The 19,827-nt window shown below is 31.9% G+C and overlaps 2 protein-coding genes across 5 annotated transcripts; both read right to left on the bottom strand.

The window, feature by feature from the left end:
• Positions 1-108: 108 nt before the first annotated feature.
• LOC11429877 (uncharacterized) lies at positions 109-892 on the bottom strand. The gene has a single exon (XM_003617227.4). It carries the CDS (start codon positions 840-842, stop codon positions 213-215), a length of 630 nt encoding a protein of 209 aa, XP_003617275.1. The 5' UTR covers positions 843-892; the 3' UTR covers positions 109-212.
• A 13,523-nt stretch (positions 893-14,415) lies between these two features.
• On the bottom strand, positions 14,416-19,190 carry LOC25494937 (uncharacterized). Of its 4 annotated transcripts, XM_024784514.2 has the most exons (5): positions 18,840-19,190; positions 17,561-18,239; positions 15,441-15,496; positions 15,116-15,232; positions 14,416-14,961 (listed from the first exon to the last, which is right to left on the bottom strand). In XM_024784514.2, exons 2-5 carry the CDS (start codon positions 17,732-17,734, stop codon positions 14,949-14,951), a joined length of 360 nt encoding a protein of 119 aa, XP_024640282.1. In that variant the 5' UTR covers positions 17,735-18,239; positions 18,840-19,190; the 3' UTR covers positions 14,416-14,948. The 4 variants fall into 4 exon arrangements, 1 of the variants encoding a protein (XP_024640282.1); XR_005646335.1 differs by having other exon boundaries at positions 14,416-15,232; positions 18,168-18,239; XR_003012409.2 differs by having other exon boundaries at positions 14,416-15,232; positions 15,903-18,239.
• Between the last annotated feature and the right edge of the window lie 637 nt (positions 19,191-19,827).

Below are 19,827 nucleotides of genomic sequence, written 5' to 3' on the forward strand. Positions count from 1 at the left end.
CTAGTAGTGATTTACTATTATTAATCTTCATCATAAATCAACAGTTGAGTAAAAAGAAGATCAATTCAACAACAACAAAAAATATAACAAAATTAAGGAGAAAACGAGTGGCTAATCATCTTGAATATGAGACTAGAAATAATCACAGTATAAGATTTCAAATATGTATAATTAACAATTAGTAAATTTAAAATTACATGAATTATCATATTCTAGTACAATTCCATTGGCTTCTCTTTTTCTTTCCATTCTATGAACCTACATGGTGAAAACCTAACCTTGTATTCTGTAATAGTTTCAAGCTTAGGTGACCAAACCTGATCCTTAGACTTCACAAGTGCTTCATAATGTTTTTTCAACTCAGGAGTACTACAAAGGAAACCGTTGCTATAAGGTGTTCCATTATTATTCATCTCTTTGTCACCATAGATGAGACCAGTTATGAACTCAGGCATGACCTTAATAACCACCCTTCCATTGGAACCTTTCAAGTATTCAAAAGGACACTTTCCAAATTTGATGGGAGATTTATTAGGGCAAGATCCAAAGGCTGAGATTGAAGAAACGGAGAGGGTGTCAATAGCAAAACGGTCAATAGGTAGAACAAAGTAGGTTTGACCTAACATAAGTTCATCATCTATGGATAAAACTGGAATTGGATGTCCTATAAAGAATGAATCTGCATGGCAAACCATCATTTCAGGGAATTCAAACATTATTTCACCAGCTATATGTTTTCCTTTCAATGATCTTGATGTTCCTTCCCAAAATATGAGCTTCACTATTGATGATGATGAGTTTGTGTTATGATTAAAGCATAAAGTGATTGATGCATTTCCCATTTTCAAAATATGTATTAGAGATATGTGTTGAGACTTTTGAGAATGGAAAGAAGGATTATTAGGGTATATATAGGGATGATGGAAAAATAATTTGACTTTCTAATTTAGATAATATTAACTTATTTTATTTTGTTTTTTAGTTTATTACCCTTTGTAGTGGGGTAATAGTTGATTTGATGATGGGGTCGGTGGTCTGGTCAGTTATGTCGGCTTTGTATAGGAACTTTTAGGACACACTATCTTGTGCCAGGCTTGTAAAAGCAACCCACACGCACATCACAACCACAACCTTTGACCATGGCTAATTTCTTCTCATTATATTAATATATTCATACCTAAAGTTGCTTACCCTTTTCCTCTCTAATTAATAATATAATGCATAGAAAAGAAAAATACGTATTAATATTCGGGAACCTATTCAGTTGATAAAGATATTATAATATGTGTAGATCGAAGTTTCACATTTATTTATCATAAGAGATGAAGTTTTAACCATCAATTAGACTATTTGAAGAAAAAAATCATCTTAATTATTTAAAATACAATACTCAATCAATTAGTCCCTCCAATTTATGGATTAAAATAGTGGATAGTTCTTTAAATTAAGGAATGATATTCAATTTAATTCTTCCACAAAAAAATCTTGATGATATGTTTGCGATGAAGATTTTGGAGGAGTTAAATATAGTTTGTTATAATATGAAAATTTAAAATTTAAAAGTTACAATATGAAAGTTCAAAATATTTATATATATAACTTTTATTAAAATCAAAATAATTTTAACGAAATTTTCATAAAAATTAATGTTCGTAATTTATACGCATTAGCACAATAAAAACATCGGATAGACGACTCGTTAGAACACTAGGTTGTTATAATAGTTTTTTGATACATCGAAACGAGCATAATACAACCAGCTTAGCTTATCACTACTTGGCTTCTTTGAAAAACGGTACAACTCAAGAATCTTCAAACATCATTTGACACAAGGGAGTTCCATTAAAATCCAGTGTTTTTGATTGGTGCCTTCTTCAGAATCACATTTCAACCACAGATGATCAATTGCAGCGGAACATACTTCAGAATCAGCAACAACTATGTGTGGGTGGTTACAGGTATAATGAGGATATTAGTTTCGCATTGGCTAGGTTATGTTACATTGATTTCCAATCTCATTTTCAACCATTTATGAGGATCACCAAAGCATCATCAGCAAACCATGCATCTTTTATGACTTTCTTGCATATGAGTGATATGAAATGTAAAAATTTATCTTATTTTCAAGCACATAGCAATCTCTACATCAACTACTCGACAACATTAAATTTTAGTCATTTTGATGGTTGAAATCGAAATATGCTACTTTCACTTTTGATTATCATTCCTCGCGGTTTAGCCCAATTATGTGTTTGGGAGCTATAACCTAATTTGTATTTTTCTTTCATTTTTGGTTTCATTTGATGACAATGTAAAGTTTTGATTTAGTCTTTTCTTTCTGACACACCTTGTATCGAGAAGTCTCAGTCCTTTAGTAATTTAATTCCATTTTACCTTCTTAAAAAAACAACCATACAACTTTTAAACTTGCAAAAATTTTATATAAAAAAAAACGACGAAATCGATTGTTTTTGGTTGAATACATAAAAATTAATTTTATGGGACCATATAACATTTTGCAAATTTGAAAGAGTAAACTGACCAATGGTTAAAATTTCATAGACTATACCTCCATATAGCAGTAGTATTACTATTTAGGATTTTACTCCTTTTTTGTCAAAAAAATAAAATAAAAAAAGGATTTTACTCTTTTAGTAGTAAGTAATAAGTACTCTCATTTTATTTTTTTGGTCAGAAGTACTCTCATTTTTATCACGTGATTGAACTGCATAATAAAGTGATTTGGAATATAACGTTGACGTATATTCAAATAAAGAACTATTCTCGTAAAATCAACTAGTATTTGATGTTATATTTTTTAGGTCTCCTAACCGGTGTTCATGGAACATTAGTTAAAAACATAACATAAAAGAGAATTATTACCATAAAAGGATATTGTTTTTGACTTTATTATAAATTAATTACATAATTTCAATATATTAACTAATTATATAATTTCTTTTTTCATATCCTTAACCAGTGTCTTGAGGCATCGGTTAACATTTTCTATATATAATTTTTTTTATATCTTTTTATATGCATTCCTTTTGTGCTCGATCAATATTTGTGTGCTTAATCCGTATATTACATGGTAGATGGCCTACCACTAGAATTTGGACGTTCAACTAGTATTAGATTTTGGTTTGATATTAATGTCCGTCGTGTGGTGGGCAGAGGAGGTACCACTTACTTTTGGACGGATAATTAGGTGGGTGGTGTTCATTTACGGGTGAGATTTCCTCGCCTCTTTGATTTAGCAGTAGATAGATGGGTGACAGTTGAGGATATGGCGAGGCATGGTTGGGAGGATGGAAGGAGTACGTGGGTGTGGAGGAGGCGCCTTTTCGCTTGGGAGGAGGAGTGTATTAGTGAGTGTTCTGTTCTGTTATGTGATATGGTTTTGCAGGATCCTATACCTGACAGGTGGCGATGACTTCTTGATCCCGTTTGTGGTTATTCCGTCAAGGGAACTTACTCATTTCTAACAACAGCTGTCGAACCTACAACTAGGGGTTTGGTAGATGACATTTGGCACAAGAATGTCTCGTCAAAGGTGTCAATTTTTTTTTGGCGACTACTTACAACCTTCAGCGGCGATGTGTACTTCAAAACGACGACATTGGATGTGTTGGAGGGTGCGGTTGTGAGGAGTCTGCCGGTCATTTGTTTCTTGGTTACACTACTTTTGGCATCGTCTGGTATCATCTCTTTCATTGGTTAGGCATCACTTTCGTTGCTCCAAATGCGGTCGGCGAACATTTGCTTCAGTTTGGTCACTTGTTTGGATTACCGCGGTTTACATATCCGTTTCTCAAATTGATATGGCTCGCGTGTGTCTGGGTAATTTGGAAGTAAAGGAATAACATAATTTTTAATGAGAAGGAATTGGTTCCACATCACTTAACATATAAGGTAAAAATGCTATCTTTCCAGTGGTTGAAGGTGAGCCTCATTACTTTCGCTTTCAACTATCATAACTCGTGAAGGAATCCATTATCTTGTATGGGTCTTATGCTTTAGCTATTGTCTGTTTTTCCTTGTTTTTGTGAGTGGCACTATTATGAGATATATGTAACTATCTTGTACAAACTTTTGGGTGATTCATTTTTTGCACGCCATTTACGAGATGAATCATTCTCTTTGATATAATATATTGCATTGTGGCTTGTTCAAAAAAAGATTTTGAATCCAATTCAATTCCAACAAAATTCGTTTGTAAAATGAAATGTGTTCAAGCTTAATAATTTTATAAACTTGTATTTGGTGCTAGCTATCTAAACTGAATTTGCATTTCTTTCTAAATATATCATAGCCAATGGATAAATAAGTCCCTTAAAAAAATTCATAGCCAATGGATTATTAAGTATTTAGTTAATTCCTTTAAAAAAAGTTTTAACATGTCTTTATAATTTTGCATATAACTTTTTTGTTAAGTAATCTAATAGTTAAAATTCTTTTTTTAATGTGAATAAATATGGTGTATAGAATTTGAACTCCGGCCTCAGTATATTAGAATGCATTATTCATACTAATATCTTCACATAGACAATTTTGCATATATCTTATCACTTTTTTTATTTTTTATTTTGCATATAACCATATGAAAATGTAGCCGTTTATAATTCACTCTTGAATTAAAAAAGTTAATACGAATAATCACATAGATTTAACTTGTAGACTCATAATTCATGTTAACAAATAAACAATGGTTCGATAATTACGAGAAACGCGGTTCAAAATATTCAAACCTAAATTAAAAATCTCTACTTAATCATAACTATTTAAAACTCAAGTAACATGTGATGTATTGACTTTTCAATATGATTATTTTATCACTTTTCAACGACTCCTCCAGTCAGTTCATTTATAACATATCACTTTTTTTTTTTTTTTGAAGGGTTATACTAGTATCACATTATCATATTTATTTATTTATGTAAACAATTAACCACCACATGACTGAAGTCATCAAAAAATATAAACAATCAACCCAATAAAAGTCATCCACAAATCTATGTAAGCTTAATAGTTGACGCTCTCCAACACATGATTTGAGAGCTTTAATTAATTAAATTAATCTATGAGCCCACCTAATTCATTTAATAATCATTAATTAAAACTATAATGAATATTTCAAAATATGGAAATGTTAAAGAGTGTCCTTGAGGCATTGGTTAAGATGATAAATAGGAACATTGTATTGGAAAATTGTGAAAAGTGATGAATTTAACATTTTAAAAGTCAAAATATTGTTGAATTTAATTTAAGGGAAATGCTAACCGGTGCTTCCAGGGCACTGGTTAAGGGTATGAAAAGGAAATTATATAGTAGTTAATGCATTAAAATTGTGTAATTATATAATAATTGTGAAAAACAATTTCCTTTTATGGTAATAATTCTCTTTTATGATATGCGCCCCAAGGGCACCGGTTAACAAGACCCTTAATTTAAATATACTATTTTTAGTTTCCTTAATCATTACCTTGAAGATATTAGTTAGCAAGACCCTTCAAAATAAGTAGTTGTTCGTTTGGTTCTTTTCCAACTAATTACATTTTTTTTCCATAGACAAAGTCTGGGTAAGTCACTCAAGCCACAAGTTATATGAGTAATTCCATTCGTCATAGGCACATATTAGTCGAACTTATCTACGTTTTTGTTGTCGGTTTAAGACCAAGCTTATTAGTCTTTCCTTTCTTTTTCAGAAAAGTCAAATGGCAGTTTAATCTGCGTGGCACTTTTGCCCCAGGATGACATAAAATAAAACTTTCTATTCTGTTTTCTAAAATAAAACTTTAGATACGACAATTTTTTAGGTATTGCAATTTTAGATTGTATTGTTGAACTAGAGATTTAGTTGAGCATTGGTTAATAACTTTCTATTGTGATCCACTTTCTTCAAATGATTACATCGAGGAAGAAACTAACTTTGTTACTTAGCCGTCGGTTTTTTAACTACTCTAAAGATTGTTAAATATAATGTTTTTTTGGTTTTTTGAGCGATTGAACAAAGAAATAAATAAAAATAAAATAAAACACATAATAAAGAGATAAACATGCAAAAATAGCTTGAGTGTGGCCAATGAAATGTACAAGATGAGTATTTATAAGCAAATTTTAGTCCTACTAGACAAACGACATGATCTATCGTGATTAGACTTGTTCGATTAATTGCGCGGAAAGTGTGTGAGTTATCACTCTTTGAGGGGGCATGTGGCGCCCCACGTTCGGATAACAACTTTCTACTTAACAGCGTGGTCCGTGGATAGAGTCGAATGTGCACAATCTACCTTGAAACGTGCATATGTGCTCATCACTTCTTTCGGTTAAAGATGCTACAAACATGGAGCACTGGTCAAATGTCTCATTGCCCGGTTCTAGTGCGTTTTGACTTTTGACTAATTTTGTTGTCTTCAGAACCTTCATATTCCTTAATAGGTCGAGAAAGAATTGATTGACTCTCGTTCGGTTGAAATAAGGCTCTCCAAAACAATTCATGCAAATAAAAAATATAAAAAAATTGTTTAATATTTGTTCGCAAATTGATTTGTAAGAACACTCTACAAAGATTGTTGGATTAAGAAAAATAGTTGAAGTAATAAATTTGTTTAGAGAGTGTATGTATTGATGTATTCAATGTTGATTTTTTTTATATTTCAAGACAAACTTAATAAGAGATATATTTAAAGGAAAAAAGTAATAAATATATTTTAAAATTTGTAAAGAGTCTTATATTTACAAACTAAAAAAATTTAGGTAAAATGTCTTATACTCCCTCCGTTTCACAATACTTGTTCATTTTGAAGAAATTACACATATTAAGGAATCAAATAAATGTTGTCATTTTTGATGAAATCTGTTGTGTTTTTTCTATAATACCCTTACTCATTTATTATTTCATTCTATTATTTCTCTCTCTACAATAAATAGGTAAGTGGATTATTGATAAACCAATAATTAATGTTGCATTGATACTTAAAAGTGACAAGTAAAGTGAAACAAAATTATTCTCAAAAATAGACAAGTATTGTGAATCGGAGAGAGCGAGTAGGAATTAAGGTCAAATGAAGTATATGTTTGATTTCCAATTACCATCGGTTGATCCATATTAGTTACCTTGATTTTAGAGCGAAGGGAGATTTTGTTTTTGTTGTCGTTGTCTATGACTCAAAGGTTGTGTAGCACTTTCCATGGAAGCATGTAGCGACCAACAAGTTTATAGTCAAGGGGTTCAGTTTTTCTATTAAAAGAACAGACATTTTTTCTTAATTAATATAAAGTACAAGTTGTCAAATTTATATATAGTAAATATGAAAACTGAAATGATAAATAAACACAACTTTTTGGACAAATACTAGACACCATGGGCAGTTAAGTAATTTCGGATTTAAAATACAAGGACAATTTTGTCATTCTATTCCCATCCTCCTCTTCTTCCCTATTTTCTGCGACCTTCTCTTCTTCTTCCACCACCACCGGAACTTCTTCCTCACCCTTCTTCTCCTTCTTTTTCAGAGTTTACTCCAACTTCTTCCTGTGTTGACTCCGACTACTACCTAGAACTTCTTCTTTCCGTTTTCACTATACTGATCCACATCTATGTCGACCGCTTTTCGGCCAAATACTCCCTACCCTTCAGATCTGTGCTCTTGAACCACTTTCACACCGCCGGTGCAATTGGAATCGAAGTTTATTGGTTCTCCTTTATTTGGATCGGACTCTCCTGATCTTCTCCCATAGTGATTCGTTCAATAACAATACAAGGGTTATTTCTTTCACACCGCCGGAGAACGACGACGGTGAAAGAGAGGTCGCCGGCGAGTGACAGAGAAGAGGAAGATGATAGAGTAACAGAGGAAGAGGGTGAGTGAGAAAGGAAGAAAAAAAGAAAGAAAGAAAAAAAAACATTAGTGAACAGAACAATGCAATACGAATATGGTGTCGTATTTGTGTTTGTTGTTTTGTGTCTGTTTATCATTCCTGATATGAAAAATATTTGTCCATATTTATAAGTTGTAACGTTTATGTGAGCTTATTAACTCGATTGATAGAGACAATACATTGGCATATACATTTAGAACATCTGATTATTCATCTTTAAAAGGTAAATTTTTAGTCATTAGATTATTTGAGTAAAAGAATTGTAACTTCTCTCTTGACAAAATTTTATGGTTCAATAAGCCATTCATGATAGGCATGATGTTTTTACCTCACCACATTTCAATCCTAATTGATCTAACGGTTGAAAATGATTTTTCCTCGTGGACAACTATATTATAGTGGTTCATTTCCCATCTTTATATTACTATTTACTACTATCTAAAATTGAGAAAACGTTTAAGGTCAATATATGTGTGTGCTTAGGTAAGACTTCCAATTATTAATTGTTGTAAAGTACGTACATTAAGATCTCAAATAATTGTCTCATCTTTCTTGTAGTTGTTATGGGCATGTGACAAAAAGTAAAGCGATAGTTGAGAACTTTAGTATTTTATTACACTATAATATATTGTGATTTGGACAAATAATATAATAAATTTATTTTTTGGGGCATTTTATTTAATTTTACAAATGTTTTTAAGTATTGATGATATTCGAGGAACGTCCAAAACCGTTATTTAGGAAAAAATAGGCCTCCTTGACTCGGTGGCCAATTAAGTTTATAGTTATTTTTGATTTTGAGTGTGACATGTTATCATGAACAAGTGTGTATGTGTGTGTTACTTACTCCTACTTTGGCAATCATTATCGTTCTCATTAGCAATTCATATGAAGGCTTAACAAAATGTTGATATTTTTTGGTTACGAATAATAACATGTCGATCAGTCGATGTACTTATATATTGGCCAAAAGCTTGAAATCTTGATAAATTGTGTTCTTGTATATATATATACTCCCTCCGTTCCTTTTTAAGTGTCAATTTTGGAAAAAAAATTTGTTCCTATTTAACTGTCATTTTCAAAGTTCAATGCAACATTAAATGTTGTTTTACCAATATTATCCTTAGTTATTTATTGCGAAGTGAGAAATATATGAAATGAGATATTAAATGAATAAGGTTATTATAGTAAAAGTATAGCTTATTGCATCAAAAGTAGTATCAATTGTTGATTGTCTTGGTTTGTGTAAAATATCAAAATGTGACAATTAAAAAGGAACGGAGGTAGTATATCATATTGATTAAACAATCCTTTTAGCATAAGACGTGCTAAAAAGACTACTAAATGTACAAGCAATCAAGCGTGTAACAACATAACGGTGCTGAACGATACCCAAACTCATGAAGGGATTTGACCACCACAACTAAGTACCAAAAACAAAAGTAACTTGTCTAGCTTTCAGCCACCACAAAGAATAATATTCTACTTTTCTTTTAGAAGCATGACAAATAATGATTTTTCTTTTAGAATAAAAAACTTTATTACTTAATTTAGTTTGAATCTTTAAAACATTGGCACCTTATATTATTTTTCTTTATTATATTATATTGTACTTACATATTAAAGAAAATTCAATATGTTGACTTTTCTTTCATTTTCATGAACTTTTTTTATTTAAGACATGACATAGTAGAGTCGTTGACTCGCTCTCTCCCCTTTGCGTGAATATTAATGATCAGCAATGTTAACTATGAACAAGTTTTTTTTTTTTTTATGAGATGAACAATTATATGTTAGAGTAGCAATGATTATGGTTGAAATTTGATAATATATTTGTGTGAACGTAATAAGCTATGGTTTTTCTTTTCTGAAAAATTGAACGTACGCGTTATAACCGAAATTAATAATATAGATCGTAGGAACTTAATTTTTGAATACGCGTTTGGATTCACATCATTCATATTTTTGTAAGATTGACCTATGTTGATTCACATGGCAAGGATTCAACCCAAATTACTCTACATAGCAATGAGTTCGAATTCTGCTGCATGATATGAAGATTTCACCAAAAGCGGACCATATCTCGAAACGAGGTGTGGCGTACTTGTGGGGAGCGGCTCATGAACTCTCTCTCCCTTAGCCTTAATCGGGAGAGAAAATTGTTATGGTGCACCTTAAAGTCTCACATTATTTGATAATTAAGATCAATGATAGTTTATAGGATGATGTTTATTATCCCGAAATCTTGCTTCACGAGGGAATCACGATGGCATTGCTATAAAAGGTGTGACCCACATCACACACCACACCCTCCTTGTTTTCCATGCAAAGCCCTTTTTAATTGGTTGAAATTGTTTTCGGGAAGTTCTTGAGACAAAATCAGTCGGGAGATATAGCAATGCCCTAGTTTATATATAACACTCACACTCCTCAATTTAAGAAGACGTATTTTATAAATGACAAAACCATAAAAGGCTTATACCCAAAGCAAGCAATACCTCAAAACACGGTGTGATGTACTTGAGAGTAGGACGTAACTTATCACTTCTTTAACATCAATGTGTAACCGCATGAAAATGTATGTAAACTACACTCACAAGAAATTTTCATGAAAAATTTAATTGACCAAACTTTGATCATTGTCATAGATTTTCGAATTGAAGAAATATTGACAATTCGTCTTTGTGCAATTTTCACTATGAATTGTGATGCCTTGATCATGTAGTTTATCTCCTTATGCTGGAATCAATAACATAACTTCAAACAAAAGAATTTATATATATGATTAGTAAACTATATCATCACTTTTGTTAAGCAAACATCATCACTTTTGTTAAGCAAACATCATCAAGGAAGAAAGTAACAAACAATCAAAAAGATAGCTGAGGTAACATCAGTGCCACAATACTCACAGGAAGATCACAAATTAAAGGAGTTGGTAAAAACTTTGAACCACTATATGTAAGTTTTTTTTTTTTTTTTGGAAATGCTAACTAGTGCCTTTTAAGAAGATTAATATAGAAATTATGCATTGAAAATTGATAAAAGGTGGAATGTTTAACTTTATAAAAGTCAAAAAGTTGTTTTTAATGAAAATTTTCTATTTTTGGCATCCTTAATCATTGCCCTTAAGACACTGTCTAGCAAAACCTTTTTTTTATTAACACTTTAACCAATACCTCAAGGATACTCATTAGCATTCATCTTATTTTTATTACTTAAGCAAAATCAATATCAAGTTGATTAGAGTTTTTTTTTTTTTTTTGAGGGATAGTTGAGAGAAGGAAATATTATTGCATGTATTTTCATACGTCATGTTTGCTAGCTCATAAAAAAAATATGTCGTTCTAGATTAACTACTATCATAATATTTCAGTCACAATGAATTTTGAAAAAATTTCATGTTTAATACTTCCATATTAAAGGCTATTGTAAAAAAAGAAGATACTTACGTCTAAAGGTTTTACTAGTCTTTGCATTCTTTTTTTCTAATGCTTAAATATTTAATATTTTACTAGTCTTTGCATTCTAACCTGTCATATATCAACAATCAAATAATTCTAACTTTTATCATTATAATTAGCTATAACTTGCTACTATAGGTATTTCTATGTTTTACTTTCATTATAAAAAAAACGGAGTACTTCTTATGTTGTCTGTATTGTATTCTCGATCAAATTATGTTACATTGCCAAGTAGTTAATTAATTAATTAACGGATTCTTTACCCTAGTCCAAACATTGTACGAAATTCAAAACAAGTCCTTATCTAAGGCACAAAAATACTTGTTTTAGCAGTTTCTATTAGAGTGGTTATTATTATTATAATAATTGTTATTATTACTGCCAGTTTATATATAATCATATGATTGAAACTTGAAAGGAACAGATGATTATTCAGTCAAAAACAAGGAAATTAAAGATAAGATATATACTAGTAGTGTATTTTAATTTATAAGCTTAGTTAGTATATGATCTCATATACTTATCCATTTCCACAATTTATTTATATTTATCTATATATAAATTCTTAAATTGGCTCTCAACCAAGATCTCATAATGATCATATCATCCACAATGAAAATGATTGTTGACTTTTTTGCCCATTGTTTTCTTTAAATGGTAATGGTTTGAATTTTTTTCAGTGCTTAACCATTGAACATCATCACCATCATTTTCAATTTCATCATTTATCTAAGACCAATTGCAGCCGCAGTTTTTTTTTGCATTTATGAAAAAGTAAAACAAGTGCAGGTTGAACAAAAAGCTTTTTCGATTGCACGAACAAATATGAATTTGTCTTAACAAGCTAAATGCATGGACATTAATTGCTTAACTATATAAGTCTTCATTCAGTGTTTTCTTCGCATAATTGTTGAGCTGCATATACTTAGTCAATTAAAAACAAATTAGTGCAAGTAAATGTTTAGACAATGCAATGATGATGTCGTTAGAGTGTTTGAGTACCGTGGCCAAATCGTGGATTGACATTTTAATTGGGAATTTGAGATGAGTTTCAAAGTTGACCAAATATGTTTTTGGGTTGTACTTTATCCTTGAAAAACAAAATTATAGAATTAATTATGTTAATAGCAAAATTAAACTCAATTTCATTTAATACTTTTTGAATTCAACAATTTTTTAACTTTTAAAAAATTAAACCTATCATTTTTTACCATTTCTCAATACAACATTTCTAAATTTGTTCTCTTAACCAACACCTTAAGGGCACTCTTTAGCATTTTTCATTTTTTTTTTTATAGGAAAATGTTTATGTGAGATGGGTCTCGAGAGCAAATCTCAGATTCAGAGAATGCTAATAAATATATGAATAAATTATCAATCAACGAAATTATCATTATTTCTTCAATTCCTTACCAACTAGACCAACATATGTTGGCTCAATTTCATTTGATATTGGAACACATACATAGAGATAGTTTAATAACTAAATTATCATTTTCTTCAAAAAAAAAAAAAAAACTAAATTATCATTATTTCTTCAATTTGATAGGTGAACTAAAAAAACACATATAGTTACTAAAGTGTATAAGAAATTTTAAAGCTTTTTAACATTCTAATAGTGCGGACTAAATTGATGGATTGATAGATTATGGAGTATATATACTTTAGAGACTACTCATTATATTTATAAAGCTTAGGAATTACTATAAATTAGTGAGAAAGTGATAGTTTAAGGATTAAATTGAAAGATTGATCAAATATTTTACATATATATTCAATTATCTTTTGAAACAGTATAAAATACTCTCTCCGTTTTGTCGATCAAAGTAAAAAAAAAAAAAATTCTCTCCATTTCAAAATAGTTCCACTCATATACCATTGGACATTTTAAGGTTTAGTTACATTGGACATTTAGGGTTTAGTTACATGAACAATGTATAGTTATGAATTTCAGATAATAATAATAATGCTTAAATCATACGACAGTAAACTAAATTTGAATGAATTTTACCCTTAATTCTGGTTATAACCCATTTTTGTGGTTGCTTATGTTACTATTTTATTTTTGATCCAATGTGGCTGCTACTTTAATCTGAAAGGCTTTCTAAGACTTCAACTGCAAACCCATAAGACAAATTAGGTTCATGTATGTGATAATCATGATTAATTCATGAATTATTAATCTCAGCATTCAAGAGGGCAAAAGAGAGGAGAAGCAGACACTCCCTTTGCTGATAAAATAAATTAAACGTGTTTTGTTGTTGTTGCTATTGTTTCTTTCTAACAATGATGATGATATAGATATTTTAACCCTTTTTGACTTAATTAATATATTTATATCTTGTGCATGGTACATTGTATTATCAAAATCTCGTTACTTTTTTTTAAGGAAAAACTCTTGTTGCTAACTGCTCCACCCGTTCTTTGTATTTGTATTTGTATTGTTGTGTCGTGTGAAATGAAATATAATTTTGTATAGGAATTGGTAAAATACTCTTTTCTATTTTCTTTTCTCTCATACGTATATATCTTTTCATTTTTCATTCCGTAATCTTCAAGCTTTTTATAGTAATAAAATGTAAACCAGTCTTAAAAAATATATACCTTGAAAAGTTAAACTTCAAGTCTGTAATATATACCCTTAATTGAAGTTTACAGTACAAACCATAAACTTTAAATTACGATATTCTCTTATTTTATCGTACATTCTAAGTTTACAGTATAAACCTTAGGATGAGTTTGTCCAAAATGAGAAAATGTAGACTTGATTGGCAAGGCTAATTGACCAGTTCTATTATATATATTTTCTATACACTTTTTTATCTTATTTGAATTTGAATTGATCCGCTATCTAATTAAAATCATATATCCGGCGCTTGAAATTATAATCGGGTCTGGTCAGATGGCCCAATGGAAGAAGCAAAGGAATTTAAAAAATAAATAAATAAATACTTTGGAATAATGACACCTTTATTACATTTTTTTCGTTAAGCATGAGCAGGTTAATGGAATTGATCTTAGGTTTGATTTAAGAGTCGTTTTATTTGCATAAATTAATAGTTGCTAATGATTTTTCTGCAAAAAGACCGCAATAATCTGCAGCTTGCTTCAGAAGGATTTTTCTGATCTAATACACGATATAATCTGCATATTGTTCATCCATTCACATCACTTTTTAATGGACAAACTACTATCTATGTGTGTGCAAATACAGGAACTAAAACCTGCACAGCTTACAATGTACACAATTCTAAGCAGGGGCTAAGTGATGAAAAAGCATTAGAAGCAGCTCGTGCCACAATCTAGGCACTAAAAAATTGACATCCCTCTAAATTAGGGAGATATACCAACAACTTGACTTTAAAAATATACCAAAATCATGTAATTTATGATTGATCATCGAATTTCAGAACGAGTTCAAAATTGGAAAAGCAACCCCATATGGATCACCTTAAAACAATGACCCAATACGACTCATTGTTTGCTTTTGAAAAGAGCTGCAGCTTCGTAATTGATACTTTAACTCCCATGCTATGCTTCATAATTGCAATGACTTCAAGGCTTCCGTTTGTACAAAATTGAAACTATGAACCTCATGCAACGTCATGTGAAATGCCTAATCAATTTGTGGTGAATTCGTAAGAGAATCAATTTAACTAAAGCAGTTTAGTTCTTAAATCAGTAGTCCCAGCCCACGGTTGAGCTTACCAAACTGTATTGCCTCCATGATTAGTATTCAAAAATCAGAATTCATGGTTAAGCATACTTACAGAACAGTTTGTGAAGTTCGTGAAAGAAGGCCGAATCTCCCTCCGGTTAACCATACGCTTAGATGTTTGGAAACAAGGATGGACGGCTTCCAATCATCGAAATCATATGTGCTTCTTCTGTTCAAATTGAAAATAACGATATGTAATCTCATAGTTTGAGTCAACTACCAAAAATACATAATAATCATGCCCGATAACCTATGAACTATAAATGTTATGTTTACAAGCATGAAAAAGGAAGCACAAAGGCTTTCATAATTGCACAGTTACAAAGAAACAAACACCTCTCTATTTTTCCTATCTGACCAACCAAGGCTCAACTTACATGTTACGGCAGAAATGGCATGAACCGGAGTTGTTATTTTTTTCGATCCACGGAACCTGGAGCAAGGAAAGGCGGAATCATTGTTAACAATTATACATAACACATAATTATATATATCTGAATAAATCATCACAACGATATGAAATCAATGTTTACAACATAATGAAGCAAATTGTACCCAAAAAAAATAAAAAAATTGGCAGCCCTGTGCACTAAAACTCCCGTATACACATGGTCCGGGAAGGGGTCCCACCATTTTGGTGTATTGTACACAAGATTTTTTTTTACCCTGTTTTTTTTATACAAGAGTTTTTTTTTTTTCCAAGACTTGAACCCGTGACCTTTCTGTCACATGACAACAACTTTACCGTTGCGCCAAGGCTCACCCTTCCCAAAAAAAAAAAAACCTAACGAAGCAAATTTAGATGACACTAAAAGATACTGAAAGATAGAATGCCCAACCTTCATATAAAAAATTTATAACACATGGCGGTAAAATTCTGGCGGCTGTAACGGTAAAATTCCTAGAATTTGTCATCTGGGACGAATCCCCTTTGCAGCATTTCATCATGGACACGGAATGCCTCCTTCATGTTGTCTTTAGAGACATATCCATTTATTACTGATGTGTAAGTTGATTTATCAGGATTGATACCTTTATCAATCATCTTATGTAATACCATCTCAGCCTCTTGCATTCTACCATGCCTAGAAAATCCACCAAGAATTGCATTGTATGTGACGAGATCAGGCAGCAGCCCTCATTCTTCCATGTTATTAATCAAGAAAAAAGCCCGATCAAAGTTCTCTTCCTTTACAAAGCTATTTATAAGAGTATTATATGTGATGCAATCAGGAGGAACTCCTTCCGAAACCATTGTGTTCAAAAAGTCGTTTGCCTTTGACACATTGCCAGCACGCAAATAGCCTTTTATTAGTGACTAGGGTGGGCTTAATACCATTTTCTTTCATTTCATCCCACAACCTGAATGCTTCAGACACAAGACCTAGGCTGCAGAATCCATTTATCAAAATACTAAACGATATATAGTGGGGAAATATTTCCCTGCTTATCATATCACGCCACAACTCCTTTGCTTTCTCCATTTCACCTACTTTGCAGAACCCATCCATCAAAGTATTTCACCTACTTTGCAGAACCCATCCATCAAAGTATTATGTCACGACATCAGGCTTAAGGCTCCTCAAAGTAATAGTCTCAAACAAACTAAGTGCTTTAGTCATGTTTCCATCCTTACAATAACCATGAATAAGAGTTGTTAGAGTGTAAAAATCAGGAAAAACTCCCCTTTCCACCATCTCCTTAAACAGTTCATCAGCATCATCAAGCATTTTACCCCTACACAATCCATTCAACAGAGTATTATACGTAACCACATCCATAACACAACTCCGCTCCACCATCTCATTCCGCACTTTAAGCGCCCCAGACACATCATTGTTCCTACAATACCCATTGATAAGAATAGTATAAATAACAGTATCAGGAACCAACCCAACACCTTTCATCTTCTCAAAATACGCCAACGCCCGACCAAGTTCCCCATTCCTCGAAAACACCCCAATAATCGAGCTAAAGCTAATCAAATCAGGAACAACTCCACACTGCAACATTTCATTAAAAACCCTCTCCGCCTCCCAAACATCCTCCTTCCTAAAACTCTCAACCAACACAGGATTAAAAGTCGCTGCATCAGGACAAAATCCAACCCCCAACATCTTATCCAAAACACATTTCGCGCTCTCATAGCCTCCCTCCTTACACAAACCATTAATCAAAGCATTATACGTAAAAAGCCCCGGCTTCAACCCTTTCCGAAATAAGCATTAATCACAGTATTATAAGTAACGAGATCAGCATAAAAACCTTTTGCCTCCATCTCAGACAAATAAACCCTAACCTTAACAATTGAACCTAAAAGCGCATTACACGCGTTAATCGAAACACAAAAACCTCTTTTTCTTAACAATTGAAATGCCTCAAAACCTTCTCTTAATTTCCTAGCTTGAACATAAGTTCTTATCAATAAATCAAAAACAACCACATTTTGGTTAGAATTCAAATTTGAACTCGAACTCGAAATGAGAGAATCGATTACCTTGGCACGCGAAACACCGCTTTTTCTAATGATTCTAAGGAGAAGAGATTGAGCTTCTGGAAGCTTCTTGGATTGAACTAGAAAATGGATCAATGTGGCAATGATAGATGGATTTGGAGACGTGGAGGCGATGGTTTGGATGAGTTGGGAAGGAGGAGAGGGTAGTTTTGGCATTTTTGAAGAAGTTGAGGGATTAGGGTTAGAGTTAGGGTTGAATTGGAATGGAGAAGATGGGTACGGAGGGAAGAGAAGTCGTTTTGTTTTAAGCGGAAAAGAAGCTTATCGATTAAAAGCGCGTTTGGGAGAGAAGAGGGTGAGAGAGGGTGAGAGAGGGTGAGAGAGGGAGAGAGGAGAAGGACGGGGTGTGTGAGATGAGATGGGGGGTGTGTGTGAGAATTCTGAGAGGGAAATGTGTGTGTCGGGAAAAAGTTAGTGTTGTTGACATTAGTGGCGGATCTTGCCGAAAATACTGAGGAAAGTGGCTGATATATATTAAATATTATAATTGAAATTCATAAAAATTATATACAATTTCATCCAAAAAATATCACCGCAATAGCTCAAATCCGAGAAGGGTTCTTTTCGAGATTTGATGTTGAAGCTATACAATTTGCATCTTCCTTAGGAAATAAGTATTCTTTTATAAAATGCTTCAAGTTTCTTATGTTTGACCATACTCCTACAAAATGCACAATTCACACATAAATTACAAGTAACAAAATCAAACTATAAAGGGTGAATATGAATAATGACTTAAGCAAGTAATTAAAATGCACAATTCACACATTATCAAAGAACACAAACATGCCAATTCAGGATGCATTCGGAAAAAAAAAACTAGTAACTCCCTTATGGTTCAGGGCATGTTCATGATAAAGGATTACTTAAATGAGATAACTGGACTTGTTTATGATGTAGGCATTAAGGATTACTTCCTATGTGCTTATGGGTACAACCAACAACTCTTAAGCCGCTGTGTTCTAACTTCTAAAGTTGCTGAAAGCTTTTATTTACAACTCACTTTTGTTTTAAAGTTATTGAAATTTGAAAGCTGAAATTTAGAATCAATCTGAGGAAAATAATATTGAATCAAACAATATAGAAAATCAAAGATTAAAATTTTCCCCAATTTTTTATTTCTAGGATTCAAGCAACATAGAGCAATTTCATACCAACATTGAACTAAATCAAATTATAACTTTTAAGAGAACAAACTCAAGTGAAAGTGAAAGGAATCAGAATCAAAGGAATGAAACATGGAATGATAGAGAGAACAAACCTTAATTGAAAATCAAGGAAACAACAAACTGAAGTGAGGTGTATCCGTGTATGAGAGTTCAGAGGTGAGAGGCGTCGCGCCTCCACCTCGCCGCCGTGCTGCTTCCGTCGTGTCGCCGATGGTGAAGAGTGGGGAGACTGTGAGTGAGAGGTGAGAATCGCATTTTGTTTGAGGATGGAGAGGAGAGACTCAGACTAAGCGTGAACTAAAATGTCTCAGGGGTACTATAGTAATTTCCTATATACAATTTCTTTTTTTAGGGGATGTTGTGGCACTTCGGGGGTCTCAACAGAGATCCGCCACCGGTTGACATTGGGATGTGCAGGATGAGTGTTGAGTTGAGGGTGATGATTTGAGAGGGAAATCAATCTCATATCAGTTAGTGTAAAATTAATATTAAAAAGACTTAATTACACTTTGATCCTATCATTTTGACCAACTCACGAAAATGGTCCTATTTTTTTTAAATCGAACAAAATTGTTCTTAAACTATATATATTTTTTGCAGTTTTAGTCATATCTCCATATTTCCAACTCCAGAAACACACAGAAATGACAGTTTTAGTCCAATCACATATGCTCAATCATGAAATAAACAAAAAATAAAACATGTGGGTACAAGGAATCTACTTTATTCAGCTGATTTGACATGGTTTTGGCCACGTGAGAGCTGCTGACTGTGCAACTTTTGTCACGTGGCGTGCCACGTAATACTAAAATTTTTTTAAAAAAAATAAAATTCTGAAAATTGTATTTAAAATTTAAAAATATAAAATACTAAAATAATTTTCTGATTTATTTTTTTGTATAATTTACAAAATAAAATTAATTTTTTTGAATATTATATATTCTGAAATTTCAGAAAAAAATGATTTTTTTTAAATTAAAATTTTCGTAAAAGAACAAGAAATTAGATTTTTTAAAAAAATTATAATTTATTTTCAAAAATTTAAAATTTATAACTTTTGAAAATAAAATTCTCATTATT

This window comes from Medicago truncatula, chromosome 5, assembly GCF_003473485.1.
Source record: "Medicago truncatula cultivar Jemalong A17 chromosome 5, MtrunA17r5.0-ANR, whole genome shotgun sequence".
Taxonomy (NCBI): Eukaryota; Viridiplantae; Streptophyta; class Magnoliopsida; order Fabales; family Fabaceae; genus Medicago; species Medicago truncatula.